Here is a 22,699-nt window from a genome sequence, read left to right as displayed (position 1 = left end):
TTGCTGGTAGAGAGAAACTTAGAGTTTTCATTTTCCCTAAATTTCGGCAAAAATTTTCGTTTATTTTGGTGAAATGCCTTTATTTTTCTATTGGGTGAACTAGATGGACTTGTGTCTCTTTTGAACCCATAACAATGTAGCTATGCATTGGGGTCAACGGGGAAGGTGATGCTAACGTGGGCTTTAAAGCTGAACATCGGGATTATTATTACAGGAGGCATGAGAAGTGTCAGTGCCCACCATACAGAGTCACCTGTCACTCCGTCCAAGCCATGCTCCCCAACGAGTTTCGCCCTGCCCTTGGGGCTTAATCTTGGATTTATCATGCTCTCTCTCCTCGTGTAGTGTGACTGGTCTTGTCTCCGCCCCCTCCTGTAGTTTTCTATAGTGGGTGGGGCCTGTTGGGACCCTCCCACTGCTCTGCTCTGGGAACAGGCTATGTACATTACAGCGATGAAGTCACTGCTACTTTTGCAAGCTAAAATCTGAGTTTGCAAAGACATTTTGTGCCCATATATCTTATGTGACTAATGAGGAATATCTTAAAATGAAAATTTGTATGCCTGGAGTTCGGCTTTAAATACAATCCTGGATCTGTTCTTATAAGCCTCATTATTTCATTATTTTACTTTTAAAAAAAAAAAAAAAAAACTTTTTTTATTTTTTAATTTTTTTTTCCTTTCATTTTTTTATTGTTTTCATTTCTTTTTTTTAATTATTCTTTTTTTTTATTTCATTTTTTTTTTTATTTCAATTACATTTTTTGTTTGAAAGGGATATCTCTCATTACTGGGTCATTATTCATCGTTCAAGTATTGAGATCCTATTTTTTTGTAACTACAGTTGCAAGAAAAAGTATGTGAACCCCTTGGGATTACGTGGAGTTTTGCATGAATTGGGCATAAAATGTGCTCTGAATGTCATCTAAGTCACAACAATAGAAGAACACAGTCTGCTGAACATAATACTACACAAACATTAGATGTTGCCATGGTTTAATTGCACATAACATGTAAACATTCACAGTGCAGGGAAGAAAAAGTATGTGAGGCCCTAGCTTAATGACTTCTCCCAGAGCTAATTGGAGCCAGGAGGGAGCCAACCTTGACTCCAATCAGTGTGATGATATTGGATGTGTTGCTGACAGCTGTCCTGCCCTTAAAAAACACACACCTGTTTTGGGTTTACTGGTTTCAAGAAGCACTGTCTGATGTGAACCATGCCTCGCAGAAAAGAGCTCTCAGAAGACCTACCATCAAGAATTGTTGACTTGCATGAAGCTGGAAAGGGTTACAAAAGTATCTCCAAAAGTGAAAATCAGACGACCTATGCCTAAGTGCTGAAGTAACATTGTTCAGTTTACTGCTGCCAGGATATAAGAATGTCTATTTTCTTCATTTATTTCCTTTTGATCTTTTTTTTTTCTTTTATATTTTTTCTTTTGATTTTCATTATATTATGTCCAAATGGACTTGAGATGTTATATTTTGTTTACTTATGTTGAAAATGAATAAAAATTATATTTAATAATAAATAAAAAGAAAATAACAGTCAAAAAGGAAAAAAAAAGAAAATGTAACATGACAGTACAGTAAATGACAATCAAATAAAGAAGAGCACCCGGACATTTAGAGAGGGGGAATCTCCCACATTCAGCCATGAAAACCAGAAACGGGCTCTAACCCCGCCCCTTTGTATACATGCAGCAGAGGGTGGGGAATCTCCTGCCCGCTGCCCATTGGCCAAGCAATGGCAGCTGACTTTAGGGTGCAGACCCAACTGAAGCTCCTCCCTAATATAGACATTTGGCTCATACCTGCCGTGATTTCCATGCCGGGTTAAAATATTTAAAAAATAATATCGTCTTTAGATTTTCTGCAGCAATAGAACAGTAAAGACCCGCGGGTTAACCCCTTGGAGCCGGCACCTCCCGGCCCTTTAAGGGGTTTGTGACCCTGGGTGGGGTTTACGGTCACATGACCACCGTGATTGGCTATTAGGGATCAGGAAATTTCATTGAGGCACGGTAAATGTGCCGGGTGCGCCCAGGGCACGCGCTCTCGGCAAATCTTCTTTTTACAATGGGTGTGCAAATATGATGGTGCCAAGGAGTTAAAGAACTTGAATCATCGCAGCTCCTCACTTTATCAAACAGCTGAAGTTCCAATCAGACAAAGGGAACTGTAAAGCAAGCTGCTCTGCAGGGCTGTCGCTTTAGCTAACCCATCATGCTTTGGGAATCCTTTGTCATGTAATACATGTTTATAATGAGTCCAAACTGAATTACCTTTTGCACGCCTCCGTTTCCTCCTGAGCTGCTCTCCTCATCTTCAGAACTTTTCTGCTCTTCGTCGGAGGTGACGTCCTCGGCGTTGCCCATAGGAATGTTGCACACTTTGTACGGTTCGGTGTAGGCACTGCAAGCAGCAAAACAATAGATCTGATGAACACCTTACACTCAACAACTCTCCGTTCAATAAATCTACATTGAAATGACCTCCATCAAACTTTACACTTAGCACAATGCTCACGCTGATGCCTTAAGAGTTACCTTCACTGGAACTAGGGGGCCAAGCCCAACCCCTGAAAAACAACCCCACACCATAATCCCCCCTCCACCAAACTTTACGATTGGCAAGTACCGCTCACCTGCTAACCGCCAAACCCAGACATGTCCATCGGATTGCCAAACAGAGAAGCATGATTGGTCACTCCAGAGAACACGTCTCCACTGCTCTAGCGTCCAGTGGCGGTGTGCTTTACACCACGGCATCCGACGCTTTGCATTGCACTTGGTGATGGAAGGCTTGGATGCAGCTGCTCGGCCATGGAAACCCATTCCATGAAGCTCTCTATGCACTGTTGTTGGGCTCATCTGAAGGCCACACCAAGTTTGGAGGTCTTTAGCTATTGACTCTGCAGACAGTTGGTGACTTCTGCGCACTGTGCGCTTCAGCATGCGCTGACCCCGCCCTGTCATGTGACGTGGCCTACCACTTGGTGGCTGAGTGGCTGTTGTTCCCAGTTGCTTCCACTTTGTTATAATCCCACTAACAGTTGAGCGTGGAATATTTAGTAGCCAGGAAATGTCACGGATGGACTTATTGCCCAGGTGGCCACCTATCACGGGACCACGCTTGGAGTCACTGAGCTCCTGAGAGCGACCCATTCTTTCACCAATGTTTGTAGAAGCAGTCTGCATGCCTAAGGGATGGATTGTATACACCTGTGTCCATGGAGGGGATTGGAACACCTGAATCACATGATATGGAGGGGATTGGAACTCCTGAATCATATGATATGGAGGGGAGGGTCCAATACTTTTGGCAATATAGTGTACTTTTACGGCCAGTTCAAACTAACCCTAGGTTCACATCTGTGCGGGTGGTGCGGTTGCGGATCCACATGAAAATCTGTGCAGCCGCACCACCCACACAGAGGAATGCAAACCCGAAGGCAGGTACCATTAGTTCTAATGGCACGCCTTCCACACTGGAAAACGCAGCCGTACTGGGAACCTTGGCTGCGTTTTCGGAAGAAGTGCAGGGACTTCTTTTCCTGCGTGTTGCGGGGCACGGGAGTTCATTCAAATGAATGGGCTCTCATGCCCGTGCAAAACGCAGCCCGCACAACCGCATAAATGTGAACTGGGGGTTAGCCCTAGTTTCCACTGGATGCGACTTGGCATGTGATTTGCATGCCCTGTGACTTGCAAATTGCATGCCAAGTCGCACCCTATTGTCTGCAATTGGAGCGGCCATATTGGTCGACTTGGTCGGAGCCGCACCGATTTCAAAAGTAGTACATGCACTACTTTTGGTGCGATTTGCATAGACATCTGTACTTTTTCGCAAGATTTCAAAGTCGGGCTTGACGTGAATTGAGGGTAAGGCTACTTTCACACTGATTTGCCGCAAAAACACAGCAAAAATGCATAGGTATTTTTACCGCGCTTTTGTAACGCTCTCTGAGCATTTTTAAAGGACACGGGACTTAAAAACTGCACCAAAAATGCTTCTCAGAGGTGTTTTTGAGGCACTTTTCAGGCGTTTTTCAAGCACTTGTTTTCCATTGATTTCAATGGGAAGAGACCTTTTGGGGCATTTTTTTTAGCTCACCAAACATGTCCCAAAGATGCTGCAAGCAGACGTTTTTACACCGCACCGCAAGAGCAGCGCCTCAGTGTGAAAACATACATAGATATACATTCACATACATTGGAAAGCATTTTTCTGGAGCTCTTCATGCGCTTTTTTAACGCAAAAATGCTTCAAAAACTAGACTAAATGCGTTTCAGTTGCTTTTTTTTCTGCATCCAAAACGCACAGAAAGTAGGTGATATGGTTGTCAATGTCATAGTTCACATCACTGCTTGCAGTTTCAGTGCGTTCCGGTTGCAGAGAAAGAAGTAGAACAGGCTGCATTTTTCCTGTACGGAACTGTATTGGAACGTGGTAAAACACATAAAAAAAAGGCACCGGAACGCACCAAAAATGCACTGGAACGCACCTGTCCCTATTTAAATTGAAGAAAAATGGAATTGGAATGCATAAGTCAAAAAAAGCACCGGAACGCACCAAAAATGCACCAAAAATGCACTGGAATGCACCTGTCCCTATTTAAATTGAAGAGAAATGGAATTGGAATGCATAAGAAAAAAATGCACCGGAACGCACCAAAAATACACCGGAACGCACCAAAAATGCACTGGAGCACACATGTTCCTATTTGAATTGAAGAAATATGGAAATTGGAATGCATAAAAAAAACCGCACTGGAACGCATAAAAAAAAGCATCAAAAACGCACTGGAACATGCCAAAAACACGTCAAAAACACGCATGCAAAAACGCATCCGGAACACATCTGGACGGTGTTTCTACAGTGTCAGCCGGCCCCCACTCTTTTCAATTTCCATACTTTGCTTACCATTTATTTTATTCGGATGAGATGCCCATGAAAGCCCATTTTTGGAACCACCGGCCATTACAGTCCCCCCAGCAGCGTCGCGGTGGGTGCATTGTTATCGCCGCACTTTGAACCGCTAACATTTTTAGTTTGGAAGCTAAATCTTGTTAATGAAGTCCGCGGACGACAGGAGACGGGGGGGGGGGGGGGGCACACTGAGAAAACATATTTTAAACAGCTGCTGTATGCGACGAGCGCAGGAACGACGCTGGGAGCCGGGTCACGTGATCCAATAAGCGCACACCAGGCAGCAGCGCGGCGTGGCTGGCACTCGTGGCGATGCAATTAAATTCTCATCTTGGAAGATCGCGGGGCGAATTTTTTGACGGCGCAAGTGTAGATAATAATTCTAGGAGCTCGCGCCCGTCTGCCATGGAAGCCATGACAATAAATACTAATGATGGAAGGGAGGTCGTTTTCACGGCGAGGGGTTATTGCCATCCTAGGCGGTAATCTATAATGTGATTATTGAGGGGACGGTGGATATTACATCCCCAGGGCACAAAATGATATAGAAACACGCAATGCGTGAACGCGGCGTCCAATTAGGAGACACTTCCTGAGTACTAGGATGGGGGATTATTACCCGAATCACCGATATCCTTCATACAGGGAAGATGTATGACCATCTACAGATGTCTATATTTAAAGTGAATCTAACGCCAGATACATTGTTTCATATCAAACGCGTGGAAATGTATAAATGTAACACCTCTGGGATTTATTACCTCTCATTGACATCACAGTCCTCCCCCCCTGACAACGCCTTCACCTGATTTTCTTATCCAGAAGGATGGAGCCACCTTTGTTCAGGCATCACCCAGGGTCACCGTCTATTTCTTAAGCTAGCCCATACACCTGTAAATTTTCAGACAAGAATATTCGTACTAAAAGTCGTACAAATATTCTTTGAACGATCAGTGAATGGACGAATGTCGTTCGAAAATTGTCCTTTGCTTTTGTCATTCGAGTTTAAAGCGGAGCTCCACCCAAAAGGGGAAGTTCCGCTTTAAGGACTGCTCCCCCGCTCCTCATTAAGGATTGGCACCTTTGGGGGGTGGGGGTGGGTACCCGAATTTGACAGGTACCGGCTCCCACTTCCAGTCTGATCACCTAGGCGATCGGAAGTGGAAGGTGTCCCCCCTGTAGTCTTGAGGGACACATGACAGGTCCCAGAAGACTACAGGACCATTCATGATACACAGCACTGCTCGCACATGCGCAGTGGGTACCTGGCTGTGAAGCCGCAAGCTATCACAGCCGGGTGCCCACACTGAAGATGCCGGCCTCCTGGAATCCAGGATGGCCAGTGAAACGGGCTGCGGGGGACACACCACGAGACCGAGGGACAGGTAAGTGGCTGTTTTTTTAAAAGTCAGCAGATACAGTTTTTGTAGCTGCTGACTTTTATTTTTTGATAGGGTGGAGCTCCGCTTTAAGCTGGCCCATACACAGGTAGATTTTCGGATGAGAATATTCGTACTAAAAGTTGTACAAACATTCTTTGATCATGGAGTTAAGCTTTCAATGCAGGCAGTGTAGGTACCGGATTTAATTTGGATTTTGAATGTGTTTTGACTTATTTGAGACTTTCTGTGTTGCAGGTCGCAGCAATTTTCACCAGGGCTTAGACATTTCTGTGCTGGCACCAGCATTTTCATGATTGTGTCATATGTGAGCCGACATCTCAGCCCGGGTTCACACTGATGTGGTACGGAATTTGCAGCGTTTTCTGTGCAAATTCCACACCGCTTTCAGAATCGCACCCCATTCATGCGAACCTCTGCGGGTGTGTATTTTAAGTTAACAACACCCTGAAAGGGGTCCGCAAAATGCAGAGCGATGTGCAGAATCGGATCGCATAGGTGTGAATATCCATGCAATCTGATTCTAGTGCGGACCAAAATAAGGGTCCTGCACATTTTTGGTGCGGGTGCGGTGCGATTAGAGCCATACAAAATGTACGACTCCGATCGCACCGCACACAAATCACATGTGATTCACACAGGAATGTGGTATATGTGGTATACCGCACCGCAATCATTTCCCCTTCTCTCTGGCTGCATTCTTGCAGCCATTGAGAAATACTGTGTGAGCTGTGATTGGTCACAGCTTGTCAGATGGTACAAGGCTGTTGTGAATAGCCCTGTACCATGTGACCTCTGTGATCATTCACAGATTTCACACGTAGTAAGCAATGATGTCAGAAGTGACATCTTACTTACTACTATTCATGTGATCACTGATTGGCCAATCAGTGTTCACATGATCGGGACCTCGTACAGAGGTCCCGTACAGTGATCGGTGTTCACTGTGTCCGGAGGATACAGCGGGCACCAGATCGCGGTGCTGCTCGCTCCCAGGGAACGTGCAGAAGCAAGGAGCGGGGAGGCCCTTTATTTATCTCATCTTGACTATTGTAACTCCCTCCTCATTGGCCAACCTCATCGCAGGCTATCCTCTCTTCAGCCTATCATGTATGCTGCTGCCAGAATCATCCACCTTACTAACCGTTCCGTATCTGCCATCCCTCTCTGCCAATCCCTCCACTGGCCTCCACTCAGTGTCCTCCACCCCTCTCTGCCAATCCCTCCACTCAGTGTCCTCCACTCCTCTCTGCCAATCCCTCCACTGGCCTCCATTCAGTGTCCTCCACCCCTCTCTGCCAATCCCTCCACTGAGCTCCGTTCAGTGTCCTCCATCCCTCTCTGCCAATCCCTCCACTGACCTCCACCCCTCTCTGCCAATCCCTCCACTGACCTCTACTCAGTGTCCTCCACCCCTCTCTGCCAATCCCTCCACTGGCCTCCACTCAGTGTCCTCCACCCCTCTCTGCCAATCCCTCCACTGACCTCCACCCCTCTCTGCCAATCCCTCCACTGACCTCTACTCAGTGTCCTCCACCCCTCTCTGCCAATCCCTCCACTGGCCTCCATTCAGTGTCCTACACCCCTCTCTGCCAATCCCTCCACTGACCTCCATTCAGTGTCCTCCATCCCTCTCTGCCAATCCCTCCACTGACCTCCATTCAGTGTCCTCCATCCCTCTCTGCCAATCCCTCCACTGGCCTCCATTCAGTGTCCTCCACCCCTCTCTGCCAATCCCTCCACTGACCTCCACCCCTCTCTGCCAATCCCTCCACTGACCTCCACTCAGTGTCCTCCACCCCTCTCTGCCAATCCCTCCACTGACCTCTACTCAGTGTCCTCCACCCCTCTCTGCCAATCCCTCCATATTGCCCAATGAATAAAATTCAAAACATTAACAATAACATATAAAGCCATTTATAACTCGGCCCCAAATTACATCACCGATTTTGTCTCTAAATATCACCCAAACCGTCCTCTCTGCTCCTCCCACGAACTCCTGCTCTCTAGCTCCCTTTTCTCCTCCTCCCATGCTCATGTCCAGGACTTCTCCAGAGCTTCCCCCATCCTCTGGAACTCTCTACCCCAATTTATCAGACTCTCACCTACTCTGCTCACTTTTAGGTGATCTCTGAAAACTGATCTTTTCAGGGAAGCCTATCCTGCCCTCAGTTAATAATGGAATCTTCTACTCTTCCTACCAGTCCATCCCCCACAGTTACTACCTTTTGTACCACTAGCCCCTCCCTCTTAGATTGTAAGCTCCCAGGATCAGGGCCCTCCTATCCCTCTTGTATTGAACTGTATTGTTGCTGTATTGTCTCCCGTTATATTGTGAAGAGCTGAGCAAACTGTTGGCGCCATAAATCCTGTATAATAATAATAATTAAATGAATTCATACCTTGATGCATCCAGTGTGCATGAGGCCTTACACAGATCAGCCCCTGCTGCAGCCTCTTGCCTTGCTTGCTACAAAGTTACAATGTTGAATCTGATCATGGGGGAGAGGAGACTGAGGAAATGCTTCCTCCTGCCTGCAGCAGGCTAATGGCTTCATCTCAGGCAAGGTGAAGATAGGATAAAGGAGGAGTCTATTGTGTTTTGGAGGCCTCCTTTGCCAGAGCTTGGAAAAGAGGAATGAGGTGTGCTGGATAGAAGATGTGAATTAGGACTTTGGGGATCTCACTCCAGGCTTTGTCTTGGAGGTCTTGGAAAAACCAAGTCTGGTATATGGACTGGAAGAGTGTAGAGTCCATCAGTAGTTGGTTGGAGAGCCATCCCTGACCAGCCGATGATGGTCTCTACACTCGTCCAATGGATATCCTTTGGTGTGGAGAAGCTGCTAGCTCAGAATTCAGACCCCGCCCCAATACCACCACATATTCCTATGATAACCCCAAGATTCCAGCACTAATCTTCCTGGTTCCCCATGAATAAATACTCCAGGAGCCTGCAGAGATGAGCCTGCACCATTTCTTTTTGTGCTGGAATAGAACCGCTTGAGCTCCGAAAGATTTTACTCCCCACCCGTTTCGTGACCAGGTAATTTTTTAGCTGTTCGGCACTGCTCTGCTTTAACTGGTAATTTCTTGGTCATGCAACGCTGTACGCAAACAAAATTTATATCATTTGTTTTCACACAAACAGATCTTTCCTTTGGTGGTATTTGAACTCAACAGGCAGCACAGTGGCTAAGTGGTTAGCACTTCTACATGCAGCACAGTGGCTAAGTGGTTAGCACTTCTACATGCAGCACAGTGGCTAAGTGGTTAGCACTTCTACAGGCAGCACAGTGGCTAAGTGGTTAGCACTTCTACAGGCAGCACAGTGGCTAAGTGGTTAGCACTTCTGCCTGGCAGTACTAGGGTCACTGGTTCAAATCCCAACCACAGCACCACATGCCTGGAGTTTGCATGTTCTCCCTGTGCCTACGTGGGTTTCCTCCCACACTCCAAAGACATGCTGGTAGGTGAATTGGCTCCTGTCTAAATTGCCCCTAGTATGTGTAAGTATGAGTGTGAGTTAGGGACCTTAGATTGTACACCCCTTGAGGGTGAGGGACCTTAGATTGTATGCCCCTTGAGGGTTAGGGACCTTAGATTGTACACCCCTTGAGGGTTAGGGACCTTAGATTGTACGCCCCTTGAGGGTTAGGGACCTTAGATTGTACACCCCTTGAGGGTTAGGGACCTTAGATTGTACGCCCCTTGAGGGTTAGGGACCTTAGATTGTATGCCCCTTGAGGGTTAGGGACCTTAGATTGTACGCCCCTTGAGGGTTAGGGACCTTAGATTGTACACCCCTTGAGGGTTAGGGACCTTAGATTGTACGCCCCTTGAGGGTTAGGGACCTTAGATTGTACGCCCCTTGAGGGTTAGGGACCTTAGATTGTACACCCCTTGAGGGTTAGGGACCTTAGATTGTACGCCCCTTGAGGGTTAGGGACCTTAGATTTTACGCCCCTTGAGGGTTAGGGACCTTAGATTGTACACCCCTTGAGGGTTGGGGACCTTAGACTGTACACCCCTTGAGGGTTAGGGACCTTAGATTGTACGCCCCTTGAGGGTTAGGGACCTTAGATTGTATGCCCCTTGAGGGTTAGGGACCTTAGATTGTACGCCCCTTCAGGGTTAGGGACCTTAGATTGTACACCCCTTGAGGGTGGGGGACCTTAGATTGTACGCCCCTTGAGGGTTAGGGACCTTAGATTGTACACCCCTTGAGGGTTAGGGACCTTAGATTGTACGCCCCTTGAGGGTTAGGGACCTTAGATTGTACACCCCTTGAGGGTGGGGGACCTTAGATTGTACGCCCCTTGAGGGTTAGGGACCTTAGATTGTACGCCCCTTGAGGGTTAGGGACCTTAGATTGTACGCCCCTTGAGGGTTAGGGACTTTAGATTGTACACCCCTTGAGGGTTAGGGACCTTAGATTGTACACCCCTTGAGGGTTAGGGACCTTAGATTGTACGCCCCTTGAGGGTTAGGGACTGATGTGAATGTACAATATATATGTAAAGCAGTGCATAAATTGACGGCGCTATATAAGTACCTGAAATAAATAAAACTGTTTTTTTTTTTTTTTGTTGCGATATAAACAAAAAGAAAAAATCAAACATTTTCTGAAAAAAAACAACATTTTTTACATATTCAATAAAAAAATCTTCATAAATTTTGGCCAAATTGTATTCTGCTAAATGTCTTTGATAAAATAAAATCCCAATTATTGCATATGGATTGCTTTATGTGAAAGTTATAGCATCTACTATGTATACTGGAATTTTTCTTTTATACTACTAATGGCGGTGATCAGCGACTTATAACGGGACTGCGGTAGTGCGGAGGGAAATCTGATGCTGGGGGGAACTGACTGACATCACCTGTGACATTTTACACTATCACTGTACTAATATCACTGGGTGGGAAGGGGTTAACATCTAAGGTGGTCAAGGGGTTAAATCTGTGCTTAACTATGTGTAATAAGTGGAAAGTGTGCTGCTCTTTACCAATGATCTCTTAGTTTCTTATCTCTGCTTTGCAGGGATGAGAAACAGAGAGATCGTTCTCTCTGTACAGAGCTCTGTGTTGAATGTCAACACAGAGCTCTCGGTTGTGATTGGACACAGCCAATTATTATTATACTTTATTTATGAAGCGTCGATAGTTCGCTCAGCGCTGTACATTATAAAGGGGGACAGAACATGTGACAGAACAACAACAATACAATGCAAAACATGAGGGGATTGAGGGCCCTGCTCTTTCCAGCTTACAATCTAACCAATCAGCAGGTCCCGGCCGTGAATCAATGATGAGGATTTGCTGACAGGCTCAATCACAGCAGAAGTAGTTGGGCAGAGGCACGCACCCGAAACCTGGAAACCGGCAGCGACGTACGGGTACGTCGTTTGGCCGCTCATCTGCAAGTGGTTAATGTCTGTGTGCTGTATGTCCTGTCACAACTTTCCCCCAGTTTTTGGGCTTTTTTGGTTGCTGCTCAATGGGAAGAATATTCAGAAGAGATAAAAAATTTAAATGAATAATAGTGCAGAAGGGGTAGAATAAATGGGCTTGAGAAAGGAACTCAGACGCTCCGAAACGCGTAGCCACACGCCTTGATCACAGGTCCTCCCAGGTGTGACTTCTCTTCCACGCCTGCGCCCTCCATGTGTTCCAAGCTGGTTCTGGGACTTCTGATCACTGGTCATCCACCAAGCCAGAGGCTGCATGAGAGTCACATCGCAGATTAGCGCACCACCAGGCATTACTACTACAGAGCGGCGTTTTACCCGATCAGCAGTCCTTCCTTTTTATCAAGTGAGTTGCTAATTGAATAAAAGAGTGTCACTCATGCTACACTTGGTAGGCGCCCCTTGTTGTCTTCAGAAGGAAACTGTCCATACTTTAGTTTTATAAATGTTCCGCTCCTTGGACAGGCAGCACAGCGAGGGGTTAATAATGGATTTGGTCGGCGATTCTTCTGCTGATGTGTCAGATAGAGCTGAGCTTTTACATTTCCAGCCAGTAAAACACAGAAGAAGCCAGGAGCTGGGGGCCTCAATGGACGGTTTAATCCTCGGATGATTCTTCCTTTCGTTGTAATGTCATGGCTGAGTGAGAGCAGATTGCAGCTGGGGGGCTGAATGAAGATGGGCAACTACCAAGGGAGCCGGAAGACAAACTGATAGCCCACCAGAGAGCGCAAGCTCATCAGCCGAGCCATCGCTGCATACCAGTACAGAGAACCAACAGTAACTGCATGCGAGCTCGCTGGAAACCCCCAAAACAAAATTGTAATAAATTGCAGATTACCAGTCCTCAGATGCGGTGGCTGCATTAGTTTCCTTTTTTGCCAGGATTTTTATCCTTTATCAAATGCTCGCTCACTGTACTGTATCTATGGAGGAGCAGTATTTTCACCCTAGGAGGTAAGTGTGTTGAGACTACAGAACACTGCCTCCTCTCATCATCTCTGTAACAGAGGGGGACGTGTTTTGTAGTCCACAGAGAGAGCTGTAAGCAATGATAAGAGATAAGTGTGCAGCACAGGCAGAGAGCACAGGAAGTTATTGCCAAAATATTTCTAGCAGGATCAACAGATTGTTTTGTACTTATCAAGCAGAAATGACAAAATAAATTCAATGGAATATTCAACAGGCCAAAAGGGAGCAAATAAGTGACGTTCGTTGTAAGCGTTTACATACATTTAAACGGCATGAGAGTACACCAAACCAATGCTTACTTTACGAGAGTACACCCCAGCAGTGCTTACTTCATGACAGTACATCCAACCAAAGCTAAATCTGTGAGAGTACATCCAACCAAAGCTAAATTCATGAGAGTACGTCCAACCAAAGCTAAATTCATGACAGTACATCCAACCAAAGCTAAATCTGTGAGAGTACATCCAACCAAAGCTAAATTCATGAGAGTACATCCAACCAAAGCTAAATTCATGAGAGTACATCCAACCAAAGCTAAATTCACGAGAGTACATCCAACCAAAGTTACATTCATGAGAGTACATCCAACCAAAGCTAAAGTCATGAGAGTACATCCAACCAAAGCTAAATTCACGAGAGTACATCCAACCAAAGCTAAATTCACGAGAGTACATCCAACCAAAGTTATATTCATGATAGTACATCCATCCAAAGCTAAAGTCATGAGAGTACATCCAACCAAAGCTAAATTCATGAGAGTACATCCAACCAAAGCTAAAGTCATGAGAGTACATCCAACCAAAGCTAAATTCATGAGAGTACGTCCAACCAAAGCTAAATTCATGAGAGTACGTCCAACCAAAGCTAAATTCATGACAGTACATCCAACCAAAGCTAAATCTGTGAGAGTACATCCAACCAAAGCTAAATTCATGAGAGTACATCCAACCAAAGCTAAATTCATGAGAGTACATCCAACGAAAGCTAAATTCACGAGAGTACATCCAACCAAAGTTACATTCATGAGAGTACATCCAACCAAAGCTAAAGTCATGAGAGTACATCCAACCAAAGCTAAATTCACGAGAGTACATCCAACCAAAGCTAAATTCACGAGAGTACATCCAACCAAAGTTATATTCATGAGAGTACATCCAACCAAGGCTAAATTCATGAGAGTACATCCAACCAAAGCTAAAGTCATGAGAGTACATCCATCCAAAGCTAAAGTCATGAGAGTACATCCAACCAAAGCTAAATTCATGAGAGTACATCCAACCAAAGCTAAATTCATGAGATTACATCCAACCAAAGCTAAATTCATGAGATTACATCCAACCAAAGCTAAAGTCATGAGAGTACATCCAACCAAAGTTATATTCATGAGATTACATCCAACCAAAGCTAAAGTCATGAGAGTACATCCAACCAAAGCTAAATTCATGACAGTACATCCAACCAAAGCTAAATTCATGAGAGTACGTCCAACCAAAGTTATATTCATGAGAGTACATCCAATCAAAGCTAAAGTCATGAGAGTACATCCAACCAAAGCTAAATTCATGAGAGTACATCCAACCAAAGCTAAAGTCATGAGAGTACATCCAACCAAAGCTAAAGTCATGAGAGTACATCCAACCAAAGCTAAAGTCATGAGAGTACATCCAACCAAAGCTAAATTCATGAGATTACATCCAACCAAAGTTATATTCATGATAATACATCCATCCAAAGCTAAATTCATGAAAGTACATCCAACCAAAGCTAAATTCATGAGTGTACATCCAACCAAAGCTAAAGTCATGACAGTACATCCAACCAAAGCTAAATCTGTGAGAGTACATCCAACCAAAGCTAAAGTCACGAGAGTACATCCAACCAAAGCTAAAGTCATGACAGTACATCCAACCAAAGCTAAATCTGTGAGAGTACATCCAACCAAAGCTAAAGTCACGAGAGTACATCCAACCAAAGCTAAATTCATGACAGTACATCCAACCAAAGCTAAATTAATGACAGTACATCCAACCAATGTTAAATTTATGATAGTACATCCAACCAAAGTTAAATTCATGAGAGTACATCCAACCAAAGCTAAAGTCACGAGAGTACATCCAACCAAAGCTAAATTCATGAAAGTACATCCAACCAAAGCTAAATTCATGAGAGTACATCCAACCAAAGTTAAACTTATGATAGTACATCCAACCAAAGCTAAATTCGTGAGAGTATATCCCAGCAATTCTAACTTCATGAAAGTGCACCAAACCAATACTAGCTTCAGGAGAATACACCCAACCAATGCTAACCTCATGAGTGTACATCCAAGCAATTCTAGCTTTATGCGAGTGCACCCAACCATTGCTAACCCAACCAATGTGAACCTCACAAGAGTACACCCAACCAATGCTAACGTTAGGACAGTATACCCAACCAATGCTAACCTTACAAAAGTATACCCAACAGATGCTAACTTCACAAAAGTACACCCAACCAATGCTAACTTCAGGAGACTATACCCAACTAATGCTAACCTCATGAATGTATATCAAAGCAATTCTAACTTTATGAGAGTGCACCCAACCAATTCTAACTTCAGGAGAATCTACCCAACCAATGCTAACCTCATGAGTGTACATCTAAGAAATTCTGCCTTCATGAGAGTGCACCAACCCTTGATAACTTCATAAGGGTGTACCCAACCAATAAGAACCTCACAAGAATACATCCAAGCAATGCTAACCTCATGAGTGTACATCCAAGAAATTCTAACTTCATGAGAGTGCACCCAACCATTGCTAACCCAACCAATAAGAGCCTCACAAGAATACATCCAAGCAATGCTAACTTCACAAGAGTACACCCAACCAATGCTAACTTTAGGACAGTATACCCAACCAATGCTAACCTTACAAAAGTATACCCAACCAATGCTAACTTCAGGAGACTATACCCAACCAATGCTAACCTCATGAATGTACATCAAAGCAATTCTAACTTCATGAGAGTGTACCCAACCAAATGCTAACTTCAGGAGAATCTACCCAACCAATGCTAACCTCATGAGTGAACATCCAAGCAATTCTGCCTTCATGAGAGTGCACCCAACCCATGATAACTTCATAAAGGTATACCCAACCAATGAGAATCTCACAAGAATACACCCAACCATTGTGAACCTCACAAGAATGCATCCAAGCAATGAAAACTTCACTAGAGTACACCCAACCAGTGCTAACCTTAAGAGAGAATACCCAACTAATGCTAACCTCACAAAAGTACACCCAACAAATGCTAACTTCAGGAGAATATACCTAATCAATGCTAACCTCATGAATGTACATTGAAGTAATTCTAACGTAATGAGAGTACACCCAACTATTGCTAACTTTATAAAGGTACCCCCAACCAATGGGAACCTCACGAGAATACACACAACCAATGTCAACCCCTGAGAGTACACCCAAGCAGTGTTAACTTCCTGAAAGTATACCCAACCAGCACTAAGTTCCTGAGAGTACACCCAACCAAATTTATTGTCCTGAGAGTAAACCCAACCAACATTATCATCCTGAGAGTAAACCCAACCAACGTTATCGTCGTCCTGAGAGTAAACCCAACCAACGTTATCGTCGTCCTGAGAGTAAACCCAACCAACATTATCATCCTGAGAGTAAACCCAACCAACGTTATCGTCGTCCTGAGAGTAAACCCAACCAACGTTATCGTCGTCCTGAGAGTAAACCCAACCAACATTATCATCCTGAGAGTAAACCCAACCAACGTTATCGTCGTCCTGAGAGTAAACCCAACCAACGTTATCGTCGTCCTGAGAGTAAACCCAACCAACATTATCATCCTGAGAGTAAACCCAACCAACGTTATCGTCGTCCTGAGAGTAAACCCAACCAACGTTATCGTCGTCCTGAGAGTAAACCCAACCAACATTATCATCCTGAGAGTAAACCCAACCAACGTTATCGTCGTCCTGAGAGTAAACCCAACCAACGTTATCGTCGTCCTGAGAGTAAACCCAACCAATGCTATTGTACTGAGAGTACACCCAAGCAATGGTTACTTAATGAGGGTACACCCAAGCAACCAGCTATAACTTTCTGAGAGTACACCCAATCAATGCCAACTTCCGGGGTGTACACCCAAGCAATGATAACTTCAGAAACGTACACCTGAACAATTCTAACTTCATCTTAGTACACCCAAGCAATGTTAACTTTAAAAGAGCACACCCAAGAAGTGCTAACTAAATGGAGGACACCCAAGCAATGCTAACTAAATGGAGGACACCCAAGCAATGCTAACTAAATAAGAGGACACCCAAGCAGTGCTAACTAAATAAGAGGACACCCAGCCAAAGTTATCTTCATGAGAGTACACCCAACCAAAAGGCACTTAATGAGAGTACATCCAACCAATGCCAATATTATGGAAGTATGTTCAACCAATGCTAACTGCAAGGCAGTACTCATCACACCGCTAACTGCATGTGAGCACACACCTCTCAGCTTTTTGAAAATAAAAAATGACCTACATATTAGCACCATGGCAAAGCAGGAGTTACCAGCAATCAGCATCCTTGTTACTGCACACGCCTTTCCCACCGCGCCGCAGACCCCTTGTGCTGCATTTCCTGTAAACAGGGAGCGTTTTCCTCCCCAGAGATAACCTGGCAATGAACTGCAGGAGGCTGACGTGGGGCCTGGGCGGCACACCCAGGAGTCAGGACCACGCAGAGCCAAGGCCGCTGAACAATGCCCTCTTAACCCCTTCATCTCTTTAAGTAAAGGGTTAAATTTTCCCCAACCCCAAACCCCACCCCCGACAATGGTTAGTAAGGGGAAGGAGTTAAAATAAATTCTGTTAAAAACAATAGATTCAGGAATTATCTCCACAATGGTTTTGAAAATGCAATTTAGGCATCAAACCATCACAATCCATAAATTGCCGCATCTAATAAGAATTATGAGGGTTGTACATTCAATTCCTGCCTTGAGCAAATCTGCCCTTTATTTATCTAAATGGACTGAAAAGCTGTGTAGGCAATTTCTTAGGATGGTCTCATGAAGAACGTACATGCAAGGATCCCACAAGTACGATTACCTGCTGTGATACTCCTCCTGCCCTGACAGTGATAATCATATGGCTCATTCATAGATCAGTATATTCCCATCACACACCATACTGGATCCAACCTCTCCAGTTGGCTGTTGTAACCACCAAGGATCGGCACTATGACAAATATAATTAAAATATGTTGCCAGTACGCCTTTTTCCAGTCTGGGTAATTCTAGCATACTGAAAATCATGCCGGAGTTTAAATATTTTTTTAAAGTTACATGGAACCCCTTTGGTGAGGCTTGTCTGTCACAATGGTCTTGATGAAGGAGTCTTCCATAACATTGGATTTTGGGTGAAATTTTTGGTATTCTGACTCTGATGGACTAAGCTGTGTTGGCAACATATTCTGTTCTGGAAAACCTCCCTGCACAACAGCAAACTCCTCTGATGCTCAAAACTGGTAGTTTTGCTTGCAATCATTAAACTGTCTATGGCTGGCCTTATGCTATAAATTTCTAAACGTCTAAAAGTTTTTTTATACAACTGTTAACTTTCATCAGACAATTGTAAGTAGCTAAGTCTGGATCTCAAAGTATAATTTTGGGACCCTGGGAGATCACCCTGGCTTGTTTAGAGGTACTGGAGTTCCTGTTCACCTTGGAGGTGTGGATGTTCCTGTTCACCTTGTAGGTATGAGTGTTTCTGTTCTCCTTGGAGTTGAGGGTGATCACCCTGGAGGTGTGGGTGTTTCTGTTCACCTTGTAGGTATGAGTGTTCCTGTTCTCCTTGGAGTTGAGGGTGATCACCCTGGAGGTGTGGGTGTTCCTGTTCACCTTGGAGTTGAGGGTGATCACCCTGGAGGTGTGGGTATTCCTGTTCACCTTGGAGGTATAAGTGTTCCTGTTCACCTTGAAGGTGAGGGTGATCACCCTGGAGGTGTGGGTATTCCTGTTCACCTTGGAGGTGTGGATGTTCCTGTTGACCTTGGAGGTGGGGGTGTTCCTGTTCACCTTGAAGGTGTGGGTGCTCCTGTTCACCTTGAAGGTGTGGGTGTTCTTGTAAAGGAGTACATGTTCTTGTTCAATGAGGTGTGGGTGTTCCTGAATAATGTGAAGGTATAGGTTGTCTAATCACCTTGGAGGTGTGGGTGTTCCTGTTTACCTTGGAGGTGTAGATGTCCTCCTACACCTTAGAGATATGAGTGTTCCTGTACACATTGAAGGTGTGGATGTTCCTGTTCATCTTGGTGTTATGGTCATTCCTGTTCTTCAAGGTGTGGTTGTTCCTGTTCACACTGCAGGTGTAGCTTTTCTCTACCATCTTGAAGAGATGGGTATTTCTGTTCACCTCAGAGGTGTGATTGTTCCTCTCCATCTTTAGGGTGTGGGTTTGTTCACCTTGGAGGCATGGGTGTTCTATCCTCCACCTTGAATGTGAGGGTGTTCCTGTTCCTCTTAGAGGTGTGGCTGTTCCTCTCCATCTTTAGGGTGTGGGTCTGTTCACGTAAAAGGTGTGACTGTTCTTTTCCATCTTTAGGGTGTGGGTGTTCCTGTTCCTCTTTGAGGTGTGACTGTTCCTCTCCACCACTAGGGTGTGGGTCTTTTCACCTTGTAGGTGTGGATGTTCCTCCACCTTAGAGGCGAGGGTGTTGCTGTTCACCTTGTAGGTGTGGGTGTTCTAGCCACCTTGAATGTGAGGGTGTTCCTGTTCCTCTTGGAGGTGTAGCTGTTCCTCTCCATCTTTAGGGTGTGGGTCTGTTCACCTAAGAGGTATGACTGTTCTCTTCCATCTTTAGGGTGTGGGTGTTCCTGTTCCTCTTCGAGGTGTAATTGTTCCTCTCCACCTCTAAGGTGTGGGTCTTTTCACCTTGGAGGTGTGGATGTTCCTCCACCTTAGAGGCGAGGGTGTTGCTGTTCACCTTGTAGGTGTGGGTGTTCTAGCCACCTTGAATGTGAGGGTGTTCCTCTTGGAGGTGTAGCTGTTCCTCTCCATCTTTAGGGTGTGGGTCTGTTCACCTAAGAGGCGTGACTGTTCTCTTCCATCTCTAGGGTGTGGCTCTGTTCACCTTGGAGGTGTGGATGTCCCTCCACCTTAAAGGTGTGGGTGTTCCTGTTCACTTTGTAGGTGTGGTTGTTCTATCCACCCTGAATGTGAGGGTGTTCCTGTCCATCTTATAGGTGAGGGGTTTTCTATTAACCCTAGAGGCGTGGGTGTTCCTGCCCCTGTTGGGGTGTTCCTACTCTTCCCATTTTGCTCTTCAAAATATAAAGAATTCAATAGGGAGGGTGGGAATGGGCGTGGCACGTGTGTAGGCCCCTGGAACCTAAGTACAGAGATCGCGCCAGCAGTCATAAAAAACTGTTAGGTAATTTAACTCTCCAGCATCTACCAAATCTGCAAGTTCAACTATAGATGGATTGTTTGTTTAACGCTTTACTAGAAGAATGCCGAGATGAGTCTGATCATACGGGGGTTTACTTTTCTTAACATGACACCTATACAGGGACAAACATTTTAAGAACTTTAAATCCCCGGCAGTTAAGAACACTTTGTCACTATGTTTGACTCACAAAGGTCCGTTTGATCCCTGGATGCCAGCACTAGGATGGGGTTAATTGGCTTGCTGAGTTACATTAGGAAACAAAAAGTTCCAACTTAGTATTACAATCCTCGTCCAAAACGGAAGCGAGAGGAACGCGAGCCTGCGAGGGCCATAAACAGGTCATTATTTCACTGCAAGCGTGTTCGGCATGGACATTAATCAGAGCTTTCAGCGTGACTTCATCCATTACTGCATGTTCGGACACGTTGGCTCTGCTGCTGTCTGTACTACCTGCGTACAGATGGCAGTGACTTATTATACCCAGTTCATTGTGAATCAAGACAGCAGGCAGCCATTGAAGACCTGGACTCACCCTGCATACTGCAGCACTGTGCAGCCTCATCCTAGACCCTCCAACCAGAGCTGGATTTGGACCTTGGAGGTGTCCTGGGGCACTTCAAGTTTAGTGGGCCCTTCATACACGTAAATTAAAACACATGCCAAATTGCCATGGGGTGCTATTCCTTCTACTAACACCAACGATGGGGCACTATTCCTTCCACTGACACTGACACCAATGATGGGGCACTATTCCTCCCACTGACACCAATGATGGGGCACTATTCCTCCAACTGACACCAATGATGGGGCACTATTCCTCTCAATGACAATGATGGGGCACTTTTCCTCTCACTGACACCAATGATGAGGCACTATTCCTCCCTCTGACACCAATGATGGGGCACTATTCCTCCCACTGACACCAATGATGGGGCACTATTCCTCCCACTGACACCAATGATGGGGCACTATTCCTCCCACTGATCCCAATGATGGGGCACTATTCATCACAATGACACCAATGATGGGGCACTATTCCTCCCACTGACATCAATGATGGGGCACTATTCCTCCCACTGATTCCAATGATGGGACACTATTCCTTCCACTGATACCAATGATGAGGCACTATTCCTCCCACTGATCCCAATGATGGGGCACTATTCATCACAATGACACCAATGATGGGGCACTACTCCTCCCACTGACACCAATGATGGAGCACTATTCCTCCCACTGATACCAATGATGGGACACTATTCCTCCCACTGATACCAATGATGAGGCACTATTTCTCACAATAACACCATTGATGGGGCACTATTCCTCCCACTGACACCAATGATGGGGCACTATTCCTCTCAATGACAACAATGATGGGACACTTTTCCTCCCACTGACACCAATGATGAGGCACTATTCATCACAATGACGCCAATGATGGGGCACTATTCCTCCCACTGACACCAATGATGGGGCACTATTCCTCCCACTAATACCAACATAGGGGTACTATTCCTCCTATCAGTAACAATGATGGAGATTTGTTTACCCCTACTGACACGGGGCATTTATAACTCCCACTGACCACAGTCCGACCCCCATAAAGCCTGAAAGACATTAAACTTGCCTAATATTTTAAAAGATTGGAGACCCCTGGTCTAACCTGACAGTTCTGGCCAGATCTACCTCCACAGGAAATTCTCTCACTGTACATGTACCTTAATGCTGTACCTTTCGGGGTGGGGCTGGCAATATTCAGGGATGGCGCTTCCTACTCTACACAGAGTTCTATATTTCTAAAGCAACATTTGGAAAGAATGACCCCTCATAATGTTATCACCTAACAATTATACGTACACTTTCCTGGTGTAACCTCTGGGGTGGGACTGACAATCTTCGGGGGTGGAGAATTCTACTCTAAATTAAGTTCTATATTTCTAAAAACACGTTTGTGGAGGGAATGACCAATCTTCATGTTACCACCTAACACTTAATTATGCATACACAATGATATATCCTTGAGGATGAAATTGACAATATTCCGGTGTAAACTGGTCTACTTTTTGGAAAGATTGGAGACCCCTGGTCTAACCGACAGTGCTGGCCAGATTTACCACTGCAAGAAATTCTATCACTGTACATGTACCTTAATGCTGTACCTTTAGGGGTGAGGCTGGCAATACTCAAGGGTGGAGCTTCCTACTCTACACAGAGTTCTATATTTCTAAAGACACATTTGGGTGGGAATAGCCAATCTTCATGTTACCACCTAATACTGGCTGGCAATACTCATGGGTGGATCTTCCTACTTTTCTAGGATTTTCTATATGTCTATTGGCTGGCAATACTCAAGGATGGAGCTTCCTACTCTACATAGAGTTCTATATTTCTAAAGCAACATTTGGAAAGAATGACCCCTTATAATGTTAACACCTATCAATTATACATACGCTTTCTTGGTGT

At 45.0% G+C, this 22,699-nt stretch overlaps 1 protein-coding gene across 3 annotated transcripts in view; it reads right to left on the bottom strand.

Moving 5' to 3' along the window:
* The window catches only part of FGD5 (FYVE, RhoGEF and PH domain containing 5), a 242,226-nt gene that overhangs the window by 181,685 nt on the left and 37,842 nt on the right, over window positions 1–22,699 (bottom strand). For all 3 annotated transcript variants that reach the window (XM_089663339.1, XM_089663341.1, XM_089663340.1), the window contains exon 3: window positions 2,288–2,417. In XM_089663339.1, the coding sequence (XP_089519465.1) occupies window positions 2,288–2,417 (130 nt within the window). The remainder of the gene's footprint in view (window positions 1–2,287; window positions 2,418–22,699) is intronic.

The sequence above is a fragment of the Staurois parvus genome, unplaced genomic scaffold, assembly GCF_062004578.1.
Source record: "Staurois parvus isolate SC_StPar_1 unplaced genomic scaffold, SC_StPar_1.0 ptg001670l, whole genome shotgun sequence".
NCBI classification, from domain to species: domain Eukaryota; kingdom Metazoa; phylum Chordata; class Amphibia; order Anura; family Ranidae; genus Staurois; species Staurois parvus.
The sequence above is the reverse complement of the archived record's forward strand: the minus strand, read 5'-3'. Positions and strand labels throughout refer to the sequence as shown.